Source organism: Dermacentor andersoni, chromosome 11, assembly GCF_023375885.2.
Source record: "Dermacentor andersoni chromosome 11, qqDerAnde1_hic_scaffold, whole genome shotgun sequence".
Taxonomy (NCBI): Eukaryota; Metazoa; Arthropoda; class Arachnida; order Ixodida; family Ixodidae; genus Dermacentor; species Dermacentor andersoni.
Genome location: NC_092824.1, coordinates 45,983,757 through 46,001,873, shown reverse-complemented (window position 1 = coordinate 46,001,873; position 18,117 = coordinate 45,983,757). Strand labels below are relative to the sequence as shown.

The 18,117-nt window shown below is 46.7% G+C and overlaps 1 protein-coding gene across 1 annotated transcript; it reads left to right on the top strand.

The window, feature by feature from the left end:
* Positions 1 to 669: 669 nt before the first annotated feature.
* LOC126517798 (tigger transposable element-derived protein 6-like) lies at positions 670 to 1,658 on the top strand. The gene has a single exon (XM_050167594.3). It carries the CDS (start codon positions 670 to 672, stop codon positions 1,645 to 1,647), a length of 978 nt encoding a protein of 325 aa, XP_050023551.2. The 3' UTR covers positions 1,648 to 1,658.
* Positions 1,659 to 18,117: the final 16,459 nt, after the last annotated feature.

Here is an 18,117-nt window from a genome sequence, read left to right as displayed (position 1 = left end):
CGATTCTTTCTGTGCGATGGCACTGCATTGACATCGTTGCCGCATCCGTGCCTTTCCCAGATCGGGGAGTTGAAGGCAGCCTCAGCGCGCGAGCCCAAGGGTTTGACTTGCGCTTGGTGCGATGGAGGACTGTACGCCGACCTCTTCAGGTGCTAAAAGGAAAGCTGTCGACATCGCAACGAAGATGGCCACTGGTAATGAACTTGCTCAAGGTGCAAAAAACTGCGAACTGGTCAAGAAGTACGGACTGTCGAAATCGACCATTTCACCATTGCTAAGGGCAAGGAAAAGATTCTTGGTGCTACCGTGAATGCCGACCCGACGACTAGAAAGGGCCTTCGGAAGGCGACCTACGCGGACGTTGAGTACGCACTGCTGAAGTGGTTCGCTGGCGCGTGGTCTCGCAACGTTCCGATCAGTGGACCGCTGATGCTCTCCAAGGCTAAAGACTTCGCCTTCCTTTTGGACTTTCCCGATTTCAGCCCAGGCAATGGATGGCTCCACCGGTTTAAGGCTCGCCACGGAATTGTTTTAAAAGCGGTCGTCGGCGAGGCCGCGTCTGTGAACAACGAGGACGTCGATGCGTGGCTTTCCGACAACCTCCCAACAATTACGAGCTATGCTCCACGGGACGTTTACAATGCCCACGAGACTGCGTTGTTTTATCAGATGTCGCCATCTAAAACGCATGGCTTGAAAGGCGACAAGTGCGCAGGAGGTAAGAACAGCAAGTTGCGCATAACCGTTCTTCTGTGTGTCAATATGGACGGCAGTGACCGGCGGCTGCCTTTTGTCATTGGCAAGTCACGTAAGCCGCGATGCTTTGGAAGCTACGTGCCCGTACGCTACAGGAACAAAACAAAAGCCTGGATGAGTCGTGACTTATTTGCCGAGTGGCTTGTCCAGTTCGACCGCGACATGGCACGAAAAAACAGGAAGGTCCTGCTAGTGCTGGATAACTGTGCGGCGCACCATGTGCAGCCTTCCTTGAGCGCGGTGACAGTGCTCTTCTTGCTTCCCAATGCAACCTGCAAGATTCAGCCGCTGGATATGGGCATCACTCATGCGTTCAAGGTGTGCTACCGGCGGCGCGTCATCCAACGCTTGTTGATCGCGATTGATGCTGCCATGCCAGTTCGCATCAGCTTGCTTGCCGCCGTGGACATGTTGAAAGCGGCGTGGATGGAAATCACCGCGGAGTGCATGGAAAATTGCTTCCGCAAGGCGGGTTTTATGGGCCCAGGCACCGAGGACGCCATAGATCACCCACCGGAAGGCCGGTCGCACGAGGACTTGTGGCAACGCGCCGTTGACACGCAGCTGGCCGGACCTGACGTCGTCTGGGACGATTTCGTTTCTGCTGATGACGACGCCGACATTGCGGAGCCATGCACTGACGAAGCTATTGTGCGTGAAGTGCGAGCCCTTCCTGACTGCCCAGAGACCGACGAGGACGAGGATGCTGCTCTACCGCCGGTGGCTGTGAATGCTTCAACCGCGATGGGTTACATCGCGTCGCTTAAGGAACTCGTGTGCAGCAGAGGCCTTGGCAATGAACATATTACCGCGCTGGAAAAATTAGAAACGGCAGTGATGCGATCAGCTTTGAAGAAGCAGACATGCATCACGGACTTTTTTCAAAAATAAAGTGAACTTTCTTCTCGCTTGGTCTTTTTTCCCGTATTATAGGTGGTCCACATAGTACGAACTTTGGATACAACGAACAAATGCCACGTGACGATCAAGTTCGTTATATGTGGGCTGGACTCCCAATGTCCCAATTACTGCCCTCTAATTCCTCCAATAGCCCTGCTAGACTCGCCTCAGTAGATAACGTTCTAGCGTTAAACGTTGCCAGGTTCAAATTTCAACGGTGGCCTGTCCGGAGCGAGGCATTCTTAGCACCCTCTGCTACGTCACAGGTCTGACCGCCGCCGTGGTCAGTTGCTTCGGAGCTGCTGGGGACGTATGGCCGGAGTTTGATTGCTGTAGTCATATAGGGTGTTGCGGCCAAGTACTGCACCAGGGTGGCCAATACCACTCTGGTGAGGAAGTGCGTTACCGGTTCTGGTCACCGGGATCAGGCCCTACTCCAGGGCTGTTTATGCAATTTTATCAACACACGGATTTTTTTTCATCCGGTGGAAAATTGCGCGACACCGGGATTTGAACTACCATCCTCTTGCACGCGAGGCGGATGCTCTACCTCTATGCCACCGCTGCACCTATATTCGGCCCTTCTTAAAAGGCAGGACGTCCGCTGTACCCGTACGTCCCGATGATCTGCGGCGTGCCTCAGGGAAGCGTGTTGAGTGCCTTCCTGTTTAGCCGCACTCTTGTACCCATCATAGAGTGCGTGCCAAAAACAGGCCCCTTCCCTGGGCGCGATGTGGTTTAGGCGGACGACGAGACGCTATACGTTCGTTGCCCGACCACCGGCATGTGCGAGATGCGTGACCAGCTACAGGCGGCCCTGGACGCTGTGGCTGGCTTCCTTCTTGTCATCAGTCTGCGCCTCTCCTCCAGCAAGAGCGAGACCTTCATGGTACACACCCACGCTGCCACCCACCGCCACACCGGTGGCGTGCTTGTCAATGGCCTCCCCCTCTGCTGGCGAGCAATGGTCCGCTACTTCGAGCTCGCCCTAGACCGCCGTCTCACCTTCACTCCTGCAGTAAGGCAGCTACGTGCGGAGATGTACCGAATAGAGAGCGTCGTACGCAGGCATCGCGCGCGTGGCGACGGCTGCCTCCGTCGTTTGTGATGTGCCTTTACGAGGCTCTCGAAATGCCAGAGGTGCTTTATGCGCTGCCGCGGTGCCCTTTTCGCGAGAATTTGTGGTAGTGCATCAATCGCGATCACCGACAAACCCTGTGCACGTGCCACGGCCTCCCCGTACCTCACGCGTGGCGTAGACACTGGCGGAAACTGGCGCATGACCCGTCTCCATCACGTCCGATGTGCGTAGGCTTGGCCACCTGGAGCGTCTCTCCCGAGCCCCGGGCGCCGGACCCATGCTGTCCCTACTCCGCCGACTCCTCAAGCCGCGTGTGGGAAGGGTCTTTGACCTCTTCGACGACATGGTGGCTGATCCACCGGTGCTCCTTGCACCCACACCGCCCCCGAACCAGCGCGCGCTACTACACGTGTGCCTCGACCTTCCGGGCGTCCGTTCCAAGCACCGCACACCTCTATGCGCAATAGGGCAGGAGGTTGCTGCACGGATACAGGGCGACTTGGTGGGAAGGACACACCTGTACTCGGACGGCTCCGTCCTCAACGACGCCTCCGCGGCTGCTGCCTGCACTGCACCGCACCAGACAGTGCAGCCTCTCGTTCCGCGCTTCTCCCACAAACGCGGAGCTCGTGGGGATGCGCGTTATCAGCATGATTGCATTTCCTGTCGGCAATGCTATCATGCTGATAACGCGCATGCCGTTCGTTACTGGAAAGTACCTGGCTCGCAGCGTTAAACAAAGGAAACGGCATCAAGGCAGATGCCGATTATTGTTGTGTGGCAGAAGGGGCACTCCAAAGGGTGTAAACTGTTCTTAGAGTGTATTAAGGGACATTAGCGCAAGGGCGCCCCCCGGCGCTGTCTCCCGGAAGCAGGGTTCGCCAGGAGGGAGCACGCCATCCTCCTCGACCTCCGCACCCTCTCTATTTGGCCCACCGAACGTCAGCACCATCCCCCCTCTGCCGAGACTGCGGCGCGCTGGAAATTCTGCAGCACCTGCTCTACAAGTGCCCGGCTACCGCCGCAGCGCGAAAGCCCCTCGTCAGCATCTGCTGCCAGTATAACCTCCCTTACGCAGCGGTAGAACACACTCTGCACTCTTCGGGCTGCAACTTCCCTCTTAGGGTGCAGTTACGTGCTTTGCTAACCTTCGCCGATTATGGCGGTCTTACCGACCGTCTTTGAGCTTGTTCCGTCACGCGCATAGGCATCCTCTGTTGTCGCTGCCACCTCCCCTTTCTCACCCTTCCTCATGTGCAGTGCGGGTGAGGGGTCCTCTATTGAGAGACAGTTACCACGCTGCACTTAGCCCCACCTTTCACTCCCCAATCAACAACCTCTCGCTCCTCCGAGTTCAGTTGATGTGCTGCGTTCGCCTAAAGTTAACCGAAACAACGTCAACGCTGAGGTGCGAGTTTTTCATCATCAGCGTAAGAGAGATCATCTACCATTCTTTTCGTTAGATGTGCCGCGAGAATTTTGTCATGACACCTCGCTTGGTGAGGACATCCTTTATTTTTTTTTCTATAGTGCTGATTGCGTCTGCCTGTGAATCAATTCATGTATCGGATGCATAGAATGCGCCAGATGTTTTTGGAATGGAGAAGATTAGGAGGCTCCCATTGGACTCACTTGTACCCGTCTCTATATCCTCCAGGAGATAATACATCTTGCCGGTAGCTCTATCTGTAGTAAGTGTAAAGCAAGTGTTAACCAAGTATGCGAAACTGAAATGGTGCAGCCTACTGCGCATGCCCAAAGCAATATATTGAATAAACTCTGTTTTACCACACTGTGGCAGAAGACACTTTAGCTTTGTTTATGTTGTAGTGGTATCTGAACTCTAGCTCGCGATGGTGCGCACGTTGCTTTTCGGCATAGCTCGAGTTCGTCTTGGAGGTATTGTGATTCGAGGAGAGACCCACGCATATTCAGTGTTAGGCCACCGGCTCCGTGCTAATATTAACGCACTATTTACTTGTAATAATGTTTGCAGGGTCGAGTGCAATACTCCTGGTCATAACGCTAGCACTTATTGCTCCTGCCTTCATCTCATCATCGTCAGTACCGTTGCCCAACTATTTCCTAAAATCAAGGAAGTCGAAACTCGCCACGTGTGTCTTGCCCCACACAGCTTTATACTCTGTAATGAGGATTATCTGCATCGCCCGAGACTACGAAGGTTTGTATTGCCTTTATTTCATTCTGCGCAGACCTTTTCAGACGGTGCATGGACGGTTTTCAACCTTCCCCTAAGCTCAGAGCACTGGCTCTATCGCGGTTGTATTTTCATTTTCATTTGCCTTGATGTTTCTACTCTTAGTACTGTATTTTAACGTTATTTATTATTTATTTGAGTGTTCTTATCTATATCTCCACTCCCCTATATCATACTTTGGCGATAGAGGGTAGTTAAAATATCATATCATTCACTGCAGACCTTCCCCCACAAGGTTGCCGAGAAAAAAATATTTGTTTTTGTAAATCTATACAAGGGCTCCCGAGCTAGAGCTTCCTCTTATTGTGTTTAGTATAGTATCCGGAGTTATTCAAAGCTTTTTATGCGGATAATATACTCCTTCCTGTTGAATCCGTATTTGGTTCCAGAATTGATTATTCAAAGTTGTTCACTATTTCTTCCGTTCGAATACGATTTCTGACCATAGTTGTTCCAGAAAGGCTTATGTCTGGCATAAAATACCGGTTGCTAAAATACCGGTTTGCAAAACGAAACTTGCATATTTCACCAGTCATACCGTGATTTTCAGAAAACTCAATAAAAATTTTATCTTTAGCTTTATCAGAAACTTCGGAGTAACAGTCTTAATAGCAATATTTGAGGCGGTTGTTCCGTATTAGACCCCCATTTTTATATGTTGGAAATCCCGCTAATTTGATCAATTCATCGTCAAATTTCAAAGCTTAGTCTAAGTAATATCGAATGCGGGAGCTCCACAAGCACACCATCTTACGATAACGCCACGTTTTCTACTCTTACAGTCATTTGGTTAGGAATTTCTGCAGCCATAAGAACACTGTGTATCATAGGGCCCATGATTAATCTAAAGAAAGCAATATTCTTTCTTTTTCTGAAAAAGACATCATATATAGAAAGAATACTAAAAACATAAATATTACCCATGCAGGTGCATAGTTCGGAAAAAGCGCTCAATTTTCTCTCAAACCCATGGACGTTGCAGGAGGCGCATCATGGTCACTCGTGACCAGGAGAGTGCTTGACAAAGACAACGTCACGATTGGGGAACTTTGGGGAGGGATGCTTATCTGCGACGTTGTTATGATGTTCTTGGCATTCTACCTATCGAATGTTCTTCCCTGGAGCACCAACAATCGACAAAGCCCGATATTCTGCCTTCTGGTACGTATAACCGTACGACGGCGTTCTCTGACAGATGACGCCAGAGAACTCGGTGTCAGTTGTTTTAAATAACTATGGCGCTTCGAATTAATGGCATTCATTATTAGGCACGTATCTCTTCATCTATTTCCGTTTGAATGACGGTGCAATACTGTAACCATGCTGAAATAGCAAACTCACTGAAATGTTCCTTTTACTTTAGAAGCTGCTTCGTCAATAATTTTGAGGCAAAATTACAGCCTCAGTGTCCTTTAGATTTTGCATCGCATTCTGCATTTAAGTGTGGAAAAATATTCCCCAGCTCTGTCATAACTAGAAGGACATGACAAGCAATTCTCACCTTTGGGTTTCTTCCAATGCCAGGAACAGTCATAGGAACGAATGCTGTGGGGTTTAATATTTCATTACCTTCCAATGACTTTACATTGACATCACACTTTTATTACTGAACGCTGCTAATCTTTTCCTTGGAATATATTTACACATGCCTTAAGTACTGTTATTTAGCACGGAGCACTAAGTTTTGCAGGAGTGCGGCGAGGTAACACACATCGGGTTTAAATACGTCCCTAGTATCTGAATTTTCGATTTCGCCTGAAGAGCTTCAAGCACGTTCTCGCGAACGTTCAACTAATGCAGCAGTGCTGGCGTTACCAAAATCCTGTAGTCTGCTTGACATGAAAAATCGTTCAATAAATAATACTAACAAGCACTTTAGGGGCCAGTTATTGTTTTCAGAGTGCCTAGTGCAGCCTATTTTTTAATGCCCACCTAAACATCGCCCAGTCTAGTCGGATTCCAACACCATTGCACCCATTGAAATAAAATAATTAGGAATCAGTTTATTTATCTGTGCATAATGGATCCCTTTAGCATGGCTATGAAGGGAAGAAGCACACAGTACAAAGCAGCAAAGTAAAGGGAAATACACATGTAAGAAATCAATGCAGTACTATAATCTATATTTAAGAGATAGTGTCATCGAAAAAATGTATATGTAGGTTTGCATAATAATACTAGATGTACAGTGTTGGGCACGATATTCTATATTTCCCTTTTTTTGCTTTTTACTGGTGTACAGGTTGTCTGACGAAACTTGATTGAGCCAAAGTTTTAACGAGGAAAGGCAGTCCAGACGTGAGTCGAACCAAATGCATAATGTTCGCTCTGGCCTAGTGTTACGACACCTATTTTTGTTTTCCCCTCAAGTAATGATTTAGTTTTGCTTAAATTATCAGCTTTAAAGTATTGGCTGTAGACCCCGAATGTGATACGCAAGGTTTTAGAGCACCTTGAGAAACCTGTGAATAAATTATGTCCAACGCGATATACCTCACGGGGTCCTTTTTTCCGTGTTCCAAAGCAAGCCCACGGCATATGAGAAAATACCACGTGATGGGGTGCTTGTGCACTGTTGTTGTGCTGCTCTCAAACTTTTGATGGCTGACCAAGTTCGGCTGCAGCGAGACTGGCCCATGGCAGGGCCTCATGTCTGGTGATGCCTACACCACACATAACGCCCTGTCATGGGCCAGTCTCGCTGGGCGTGCGGCTCTTATCGATCAAGCGATTAAGCGTCTAAGGAGACGAAAGAAAACAAGAACATAACTTTATTTTTTGTACTTGCAAAGGGCAAGAGTTGGCGGCCTGCCGACGCAGTGTAATGGGGTTGCGTGGCGAGGCGGCGTTAGGGTCCGAATTATTTTCCAGCGGCCTTCAATCCAAAAAGCACCCTCTCAATGTAATGCGTGTTCCAAGACGTCACCATCTGCTGCAATGCACATTTGGCATCTCATAAGCATATTTTCCGAGGCGTTCTTGATCATTGTATGAGGGATGAAGTTGCTGACTTGTCTTATTTTTTTCTTTTACGTTCTCTGATGTTGTGGTTGGTGTCTGGTATGTTTTATCCTCGACGTAGCCCCAGAGAAAGAAATCGAGGGTAGGTAAATCTGGTGACCATGCTAGCCAAGCAGTGCGCCCATGCGGTCTAATCCACTGCTGCGGGAATACATGCAGCCATTTGCAAGCTTTGCTGCTGCCGCACGCAGGAGCACCATCATGCTGATACCAAATAACCTTGATCGTAGCCAATGAAACTTCGCAAAGAAAATCCTCAAGCGCCCTATCAAGGATGTCGTTGACGTATCTTTCGCTTGTAAGCGCGTTATCAAAAAATACGGGGCCAATGCTAGTGTCACCGTAAATTCCACACCACACATTAACCGACCGCTGATATTGGTGATGTGTCTTCAATGACCATTGAGGGTTTTCGCCGCTCCAATAGTGAGCGTTGTAGATATTCACTCGGATATTACGTGAGAAGGTTGCTTCATCGGTCCGCACTATTTTGTTGACAAAGCCTGGGTCCTCGTCCCTCTTGATTATATTCCATTTTGCAAATCCCTCTCGATTTTGGAAATCGCGGAGCATCTGGTGCAGCTGCACATGGTACGTATGAAATTGTCTCGCCTTAAGCAGTCCACACTGAAGATTTTGACAATCCAGCTTCAGCACCCACATTACGAAGACTTTCATGTGGGTCTTAAGAAAACTTTGGCAGAATATCTGCCTCCACGTCCTCGCCCAGGACTGAAGATTTATGTCAGTTTTTCGCAAAGTCCCAGTCTGTCTGAGCGTTTAATATGCACGCACAAATGTCATTGAGCTCGGACGCGTACCTGGACGGCAGCGTTGAAATAGCTCAACTGCGCGCATTCTATGTCCACTTGACTCACCTAGAGGCAAAACCATATCCGCTCTTTCTTCATTTGAGTAAGGCATATTTGCTTTTTAACGTTGGTCACAGCCAAATAGCGTTACTGTGAGAAACATGGAGGGATACGGGTGCCTCAGGAGCATTGGATATATTGCAGTTCGCTGAGATTGGTTGAAACGACTTACATAAGGTGTGATCTACATCCGGTAAACTGGAACAGCCTGCGGGCGCACTCTCTCGGGGACTGAAGCGCTGGTGACGGTGCACAAGAGTGAAGCCAGACGCGGCCAGCCGATAATGCTACCACGAAGCGTTGGGCACGTGTGGGGTGCGAGATCAAAGAAGAATGTCTGGTAGACGGTAAGTGTGAGAAGGAGAGCAGACGGGGCCAGTGCGAGAAGACTCATCGTCTTAAGAAGACATGCGTAATCTTCCTTGAATATAGCCAAGTTTTTTTTTTTCACCATTGGTTAGTTTTGTCCATCTGCGAGTTACCCGTTGTTATTCGAGCCCTAAGGCTTAAAGTTGTAGCATCATCGTTCAAGTTAAAAACTAGAAGGTCATTTGCGTACAAAGGCACAACTGTAGCAGCCATCATCACCTTGCATCGTTCCCACGCGCTTTACCCTTTCCTTCTTTCAAGCAGAATCAAGATGCTGCTTTCGTCTTTTCTTTCGCTTGTTTTCAGTTTCGTGGTCTTAGACGCTTGATCACTTCGGCAACGCTCGGCTAGCAGCACGCATTTGCGCCGCGATGCGATAAAAGCCGCATGCCTAGATACCTACACGAGGCATAAAGCCCTGTCGCGGGCCAATCTCACTGCACCTGACCTTGTTCATCCATCGCACGCTTGACAGCAGCACAATAACACTGCACAAGCGCCCCGTCATGTGGTATTCTTGTTCATATTTCGCGGGCTTTCTTTGGAACGCGGAAAAAAGAACCACGTGAGATACATCGTGTTGGCAACAATATATTGACAGGTTTTTCAAGCTGCTCTACAACTTTGCGTATCACTCATGAGGTTTGTAGCCAACACTTAAAAAGTTGGTCAATTAAATATAATTAATCCCTTAGTTAAGGGGAAAATAAAATATAGTCTGAGTAACTCTAGGCCAGTGCCAACATTATGCATTCTGTTCAACTCGCGTACGGGTGCCTTTCATTTTTAAAATGAAAGGCTCAATTTATGTTGGATAACCTGTATATGAGCAAGTGTATAAATATTTTCCTCTATTTTAACGTTTGGGAAATGTGTGTTGGTCTTGTACCGCGCGCTCGCAGCCCAGCTATTGGAGAGACGAACCCGCAATAGCTGCAACTGAAAAAGTGAATGTCAGGCAAGACGCTCATAGATTTGAGGAACTACAGCCAGGCGACAAGGCTATCATCACCACCGATAATCTGACCAAGGTACGGAGATTAGTCGTGTAAAAGAAACACGTCCAAGCAGGGATGCACAATGTAATGTAGGTTGAAACTATTACTCCTTTTTTGTCCTTTCCTTCATGCATACACTAATTATCATCATGAAATGAGCGTTTCCTATCACACAAGGTCGACTGCCGAGAAACAAGAGATCGGCAGTTTCAGGTGAACTTGCCTTCTCAGTAACTTTTCAGGTCCTGTAATTTTCATGATTGTAAAAAGAACTGACCGTGGACCTAAATTTAGGTGCACGTTAAGGAGCCTGAAGTGGTTAAAAACATTTTCGGGTCCTCCTCTGCGTAGTTAATTTTCACCAGTTCGAAATTTCAGCATATAAATCACCAGAGTGCATTTTTTATCTTCACAAACAATCGAGACAAAGATAAGTACAAATCAAAATAAATCTAAAATCAAGATAAACAAATATGAATTCTTTAGAACTACAAATAGATTTATTGAAATCTATTATGCGACTGCATCTACGAGTGCAAAGAGGAACTATTTCGAAGCTAGTTTGGTTTAGTACCACGTTTGCTAGCATTACAACTTACGTTCACTGTCAAACCAAAGCACCGTGTTCAGCGCAGCCGGGACAGTTTATCGCCCTGTCGCTGCAGTGAAATCGATATGTTGTGAGGGGCGCTGTTGCAGGGGACACCCACTTCGGAATGATTGTAGATGAAGCTTGTACGTAATGTCAGAAAAGCGTGGTAATAAACTAAACGCACTACGATATGCAAAGTCTCTGCATTTTTTTAGCAGGAACGAGCCAGAGGTTTAGCCGAACGAGTCCTGTACATTAAAATCGGCTTATGACGAAGTGCAAGGTCCATTGCACATTTCTTCGTTATACTGATTCCTTAGCTATATCAGTTATTGCCCTTTACTGCAATATTTGCTGTGTAGACTGCACAACATTAAATGTGCATAATTGAACAAGGCTCTTCGGTTCGTGTAAAGGATGCACAGCTGTGTATGCGATGTATTTTAATAAGGGCAAGAAAATATTCGGCGTTGACAACACTCTTTTCAACGGCTGACGCGATTGCCTTTACAATAGGTAGTTACGGGTGCAGTGTGTTGGCTTCTCCTTTCCGTTTTCCACTATGCTCGGCTATAGCCTCCTATAACTGGCGGAAACCGTATGCACGCTGTCATGTAAACAAAGTCCGTCGCGTTCAACCTACACGTGGTCCAAAACATGGCGCGCCGACTATGAAGATGATCCATCCACCTCTCTCTTGTGGCTCCGCATTGTGAATGAAGAGGCCAATGAACCTCGCTACGCCGACTTTGATTAGCCGACTCGTGACCTCTGAAATTTCACCGGTGCCGTTGCGATCTCGGAGGCCACGCCTAGCAGCCCCAGCCTCAGGCGGCGCGCCGCAGTAAGAGAGAGCAGCCGATCTTCTCGGCTTTCATGCTGTCCCTATTGCAAGAACCAGCGTCTTCCATTGTGAAACCAGCGCATTTTTTTGGCGCTGGGTCGCACTGGGTACGCTGGCACTCGCTGGGACTCACTGGGACACCAGTGAGAACGCTGGATAAGAGCTGGGTCACACTGGAAGAGACGCTCTTTCCACTGACATGACGCTGGGGCGCACTCGTTGGTGCTGTACAGGCGCTGGTTCTCGCTGCAGTTCGCTGGCTCACACTGGAAACTGTGCTGGTTGTGTTTGTGCCGCGCCGGTTCCAACACGCAAGGACGAGCGCTGCTGAATATTAAATGCTTTATACAATTTCATCGCTTGATACTAGTCTCTTGTCCTTTCGAAGCATATCGAAGCATATCGAAGTTCTAAGCATATCGCTGACTGATATTATCGCACCGATAACAAAGCTGAGGTGATTCGTGCGCTTCCACTTTCCATATTGTACTAAAAAACGTACTGTGGCTCAAATACACAGATTTTAGCTTTCGCCAGCTACCCGCGCCGAGATCGATCCCCACCGAAGCTTAGGCCTAGCGTATCCGCCGAGTCCGTCCTCACGCTATCGGCGCTTCTAGGCTCGGGACTCAAGAAGTCTAACAAGGATAAATCACTCTATATTTTAGCTTTCGCATCGGTGTGCTTAACTAAACATTTTTTTTTCATGTCTACAGTGCCAGCACAAGAAGCGATGACCGCCGATGGGACGCGTAATAAACACAGGTATATGTGCTATCGCCAAAGGCTTCCAGCACTAGCCTGCGCTTCTCTGACAAAGATATGTGACTAGACAGGCGTGTTGACTGAAAGGCATCACTGAACTAAGGAAACGTTGCATATCCTTTGCGTGAAGAACAAGAAATGGCTATCGAAATCGGCAGTAACAGCCCATGCACCGTCCCGGGTCGGTGGTTCATTTAGGACATTTTTCGAAGTTAATATAGCAATCGCAAATGAAAATCGATGTTGTGGCACTTCCAAGCATACTGCTGAATACGGACAGCAACTTTTTCTTTCTGGTACACGCATGAGTTTTAGTTGCTGGGCGATAGCGCTGTAACCATGTCTGTACGAGACGTAGCTCTGCGAAACTGAAACCGCTTCTCGGTTTTGACATGGCAAATTATCCGCATATTTCTGTCTGCTGGTGTGGCGTAGCGGTAAGGTGCCGTGGTTGGGATCTGTTGGTGGGACAATCGAATCCCGGTCGCAGCAGTTTTATTTTTGCATTTTTTCCTTTTTTTATTGCACTAAAACGCTCTTTGTTGCTTTCTGTATTCACGAAAATATATACCGTGCCCAGGCACCCCATATTTAACGCGCTAGAACTGTTTTTCGCACGAGCAGCCAGTGCTTCCCAGTACGACGCGCCTTCGCAGCGCCCCAGCATCCAGCGCGCGGCACTGGGCCCATAATCCGGCGCACTGGGTCCCAGTGGCACTGGGCTTTGCAATAAGGGTAGCGAGTCACTCGTACCGAATACACTGGCATTTGTCACCAGAGCGAAGTGGCTACGTAAGGACACAGCAGTTTTGAATTCCTACACAGAATGGGTGTCAAACTCCGCGAAAGCCGATATACTCGGCGCGCAAGGGTCAGGCATTCTTCGCTTCTGAGCGAATCCATTTCAATATAACCGTTGGCACTTGATTTGTACTTCGTTAAAACGCTCTTAAATACATGGTTCTCTTGGAGAGTTTGAAAAGAAATAGCATTAACATCGTTACATTCGTCATTCCGTTAAGCCTCGTTTCATTATAGCGAGGTTGAACTGCATACATGGCCCTCCGATTTATGGAACAGTTAATACGTGCTTGATTCTGCAATGTGCTTGTACGTCACTATTAGATTTTAGCTACTGCGTTGCCGGAAGTGTGAATAAAATTGCTACATAACCGAGTCAGTGACTAGAGTGTGCAGAATACCAAAAGAAACTAAAAGAAAAATTATGGGGTTTTGCGTGCCAAAACCACTTTCTGATTATGAGGCACGCCGTAGTGGAGGACCCCGGAAATTTCGACCACCTGGGGTTCTTTAACGTGCACCTAAATCCAAGTACACGGGTGTTTTCGCATTTCGCCCCCATCGAAATGCGGCCGCCGTGGCCGGGATTCGACCCGCGACCTCTTGCTCAGCAGCCTAACACCAGAGCCGCTGAGCAACCCCAGCGGGTAAGAAACTAAAAGAAGCGAAAAAGAAAACAGGAACAGCAACCTCTGAATTAGGCGCATGAAAACCACCACGTGACCGCCGTGGTTGCTTAGGCGCTATGGCGTTGGGCTGCTGAACACGAGGTCGCGGGATCAAATCCCGGCAGCGCCGACCGCATTTCGATGGGGGCAAATTGCGAAAACGCCCGTGTACTTAGATTTAGGTGCACGTTAACGAACCCCACGTGGTCAAAACTTCCGGAGTCCCCTGCTACGGCGTGCCTCATAACCAGAAAGTGGTTTTGGCACTTTAAACTTTAATTTTAAATAACTTTAACTTTAAATTTAATTTTTTAAAACCACCACGTTACCTGCTCTTCGGTGCTGCATCACCCCGGAGAAACAACCGGCTTTCTTCTTGCAACAGAGTTCTTCAAATGCGCAAATTTGAAGGTGTCTCATATTTGCTGAAGCACACATATATTGTTTAAATTTTTTTTTCTAGTTTTCCTAATTTTCTTATTCTGCTATTACTGCCGCACACCGCTGTAGGCGCATCACTGTTTAGATCCTTTCGTGTTTCAAGACCTGTGACGCTTATTAAGTAAGAACGCGAAGAAAGCCTAAATTCTTAGCACTTTGCCTACAGTACATATAAATTCTAACGTACATCTCGCAGAGCGTAGCAATAAAAAAAATGTAGAAGATGCTTAACTTTTGCCCTTAAGAGCAAAACACGATAGCTTCTCGCGCTTCCATAAAATTGAAGCTTATGCACCCGCTATGTTTACGAGGGAACGCTGGCTGCCAACGCTTTGCACGCAGGCGGGCTTTCTCGTAGAAATGCTGTCTCTTGTGTGAGGAGATCCCGAAGGTAGTACACCACCTCCGCAGAAAAAATACATAATTTTTAGGTTACCGTTGTTGTTCCGCACATTTAATAATTTCGTATGGGAAGATTTACCCTAAAATACATGCCCTGTCGGTGTTTTCTTTGATGAAGTTTGTTTGTGTGCTGTCATTGTCAAAATTCCGAGCAATAACATTGTCAAGAATGTAAGACAACGTGTGAGCAAGTTTAGTGATAGAATGGTGTTGCAATATAACCAGCTTATACCGCATGTCATATCGCAAGACGCGCATATACACATACCTAAATATATACGGGACTTTTTGTCCATGGGAACGTCGGCATCGGACGCCGAAACGATATTTTCTGAGACATGGGGCCCGTGGCACTATCGGATTGTAATCGTAAATATTGGCTTCATTTCTGCCCCTTCCGCAGGTTTTTGGCCCCAAGCCAGTGCTGAACAGCATTAATCTGAAAGTGTGTGCATCGAAAATCACTGTGCTCCTTGGTCCTAATGGAGCCGGGAAGACGACTCTCATGAACATATTGACTGGTAAGCGGAACTGGCACTGGTTGCATGCAAAAGAGAGAGAGAGAGGGGGGGGGGGCCTCTTTATTAGGAAAACAGAATTTAGCTGGCGCTTATACACCCTCTGGCATGCTACTCTGAGAAGGAATGGGATTAAAAGATTCCAGAGGAGAGGGGAAGAAAATAAAAAAAAGTAAAGAAAGATGAAATGCCGAAATGGGCCTGATAATAATATTTACAGGCGAAATAAGCTGTACACTTAGGCTTTTTCTATACCAAATGTTGAAAATCTTTAAAGTTTTCCGGATATACCAATTTCTGACAGGTATTCTAGCAGTAAACTAGAAGGGCCGGGCATTGGACCTAAGAAGCTCAGTAGCTTTAACGGACCGTGGCCAAATAATTCCCATTTGTTGTTTAAAGAATTGTCTCTCATCGCGATACGCGGGGCATTCAAATAGTATGTGCTGCACTGTCTCTAAGCTCCCACAATCATCACAGTAGGGATGAGTTGTAGCCCCTATATTTGTTCGTGCAAGGCAAGTTTAGTCGAAGACGACGGTACATTGTCTCTAAATGTCGAGGCATGGAGTTATCGATTTCAACTCTGTATCAATATAACGCAGAAAGCTATCTTGGTAATGTAGCAGATTCAAGAGGCGGCCTTTCTCTCTATAGACATTGTTTTTTGCCATGTTGGAAGCATCCGCTTCTTCTTAAAAACATTCTTAAATTTCAGGATTCGAGTCAATTTCAAGCACATCAATCCGCGTTTTCGTTTGCCGAAACACCGGCATAGCCAGGTATCTACTGGAACGTGATGCAATACCCATCAATCTTAGCCTTGTGGTGCAGATAGGCAATGTAAAATGCTGCAGATTGGTTATTACATCGCTTGTTCCTGTTCAAGATTATTTGTAGGGCTGCTTTTGAATCCGTGAATATCACCCATGTCTTTGGCGGCTGCTGTCGAAGTACATACAGAAGGGCCCCCTTAGTGCGACATAGCTATGCTGACGTAGATGATGTGGCTCACTCAAGACGAAACGATAATTATTGCCCTGTATAGGGCACCAGAACTCCGCACGATCATCGGCCTTGACCCGCACAGCCATATCTGAATATGGCTCTGCATTGTGGTTGCGTATTCTTTGTGCATATATTGCAAAGTTGCCTGATGGGTCGCTGCTTGAAGCATTTTCTCATTCGCACTCATTCCAGCAATATATGCCACTACTACCAGTGGTGAGACGGTCCGAGGTAATATGTTTCTTGCATGATTTCGGACTCCTGAGCAGGAGTCGAAATAAGTATGCTTGCGATAGCCTGCCCAAAGCCAGATGTAGTAGGGGCGCAAGAAATATCCTGTGAAAAGTGGGCCTTCGTATGAATGATTCGCCTTAGGTAAATCCGAAGCGCATCCTGCGAAGTTAGCACTTGAAGAGGCAGCCATCGAGCTTCTGCTACGGTACCTCACCGGTACCAACACTTCGGAAGGCTAAGACATACTCAAAGAAAGTTGTTTCGGGCTGCCTCAAGTTTTATCTTACTAGTGCGAGACATCTTCTGCGGGATCAGTGAGTAGTACCGTAGTGTTATGTCTACGTAGGCCTTATGGAGAAGCCCCATTGCTCGACAGTTCGTGCCTCCACAGTGAAGTTGAAGTTTATTCATATGCAAAACACAGGTACATAAATGCAATATGCGCACGAGGGTCCCAAAGTATTAATACTGAAAAGGGGAACCTCGGTTAGTAAGTACAACAAAATTGTAAAATTGTTGCAGCATAAAAGTGGACAGCACAATAGTATATTCGTTGCCAAATAAGCTAATGATAATCACCAAAGAAAAGACAACCAACAATGCTCTAATTGATGTAGTGTAACAGGAATAAAAACAGAAATGACAAAATTATAGAATTTTTAAAGGCAGAAGAGGAAAAAAAGAACAAAGAGAAAAAAAATGTGGTGCAATGTGAACACTGCAAAAAAAAAAACAGGTGATACTTATTAGTTTGGTGGCTATGAAAATACAAATGTTTGTTAGGAAAAATTATCAGAGGTTAGCAGGAAATCTTTTATCGAAGCTTTGAAGCGCTGAATTGTAGGTAGTATTTTAAGTGAAGCAGGGAAACGATTCCAAAGTGTAATGGTAGCGAATGCAGATGTTTTTTTACCATAGTTAATGCAACCTGATGGTGATAAAAATTATAATTAGAAGCGAACCTATTAGGGTTTGTGTTTTTAAGGGAGTTGCTTTGAATATATTGAAAGGTCAGCTGGGAATCAAGCAATTTATAGAACATTATTCCTAAATTTTAGTTGAATAACTTTTTTATACATAAAATTTTGTACGGCTCAAGCAGGCCGATAGCATTAGAACGCGGTCAACTGTGGGTGATGACACGGGTTGCTTGATTTTGTATATGCTGAACTCAAGACACATAACACATAAGTATTACTCCAGACGATTAACCCGTAGTTATTGCGTGAATGAATTAACGCAAAGTAGAGAGAAAGCAAAGCACAAGGAGAAAAATAGTGTCCTGCTTTGATAAGCGCACGGATACCAAAAACGCACTTCAGCTTGACATGGTTGATGTGCAGGTTAAACTTCATATGGCTGACTAGGATAATCTCTAGAAATGAAACGGAGTCGCTAATGGGAATAGAATGATTGCCTAAGGTTAACGAAGAAGGAAAAATTAGTGACTTTCGGTGCGAATGGAATACTAGAAATTTCGTTTTAGATGGATTAATCACTGAATCGTTGTCATTGCACCATTTCATTATTCAGTCAAAATTCCCATTTAGTGTGATTACTAGAGAACAGATACACTTAACAGCTATAGATCTAGTTGTATCGTCAGCATATAGAATGTAATGACTTAAG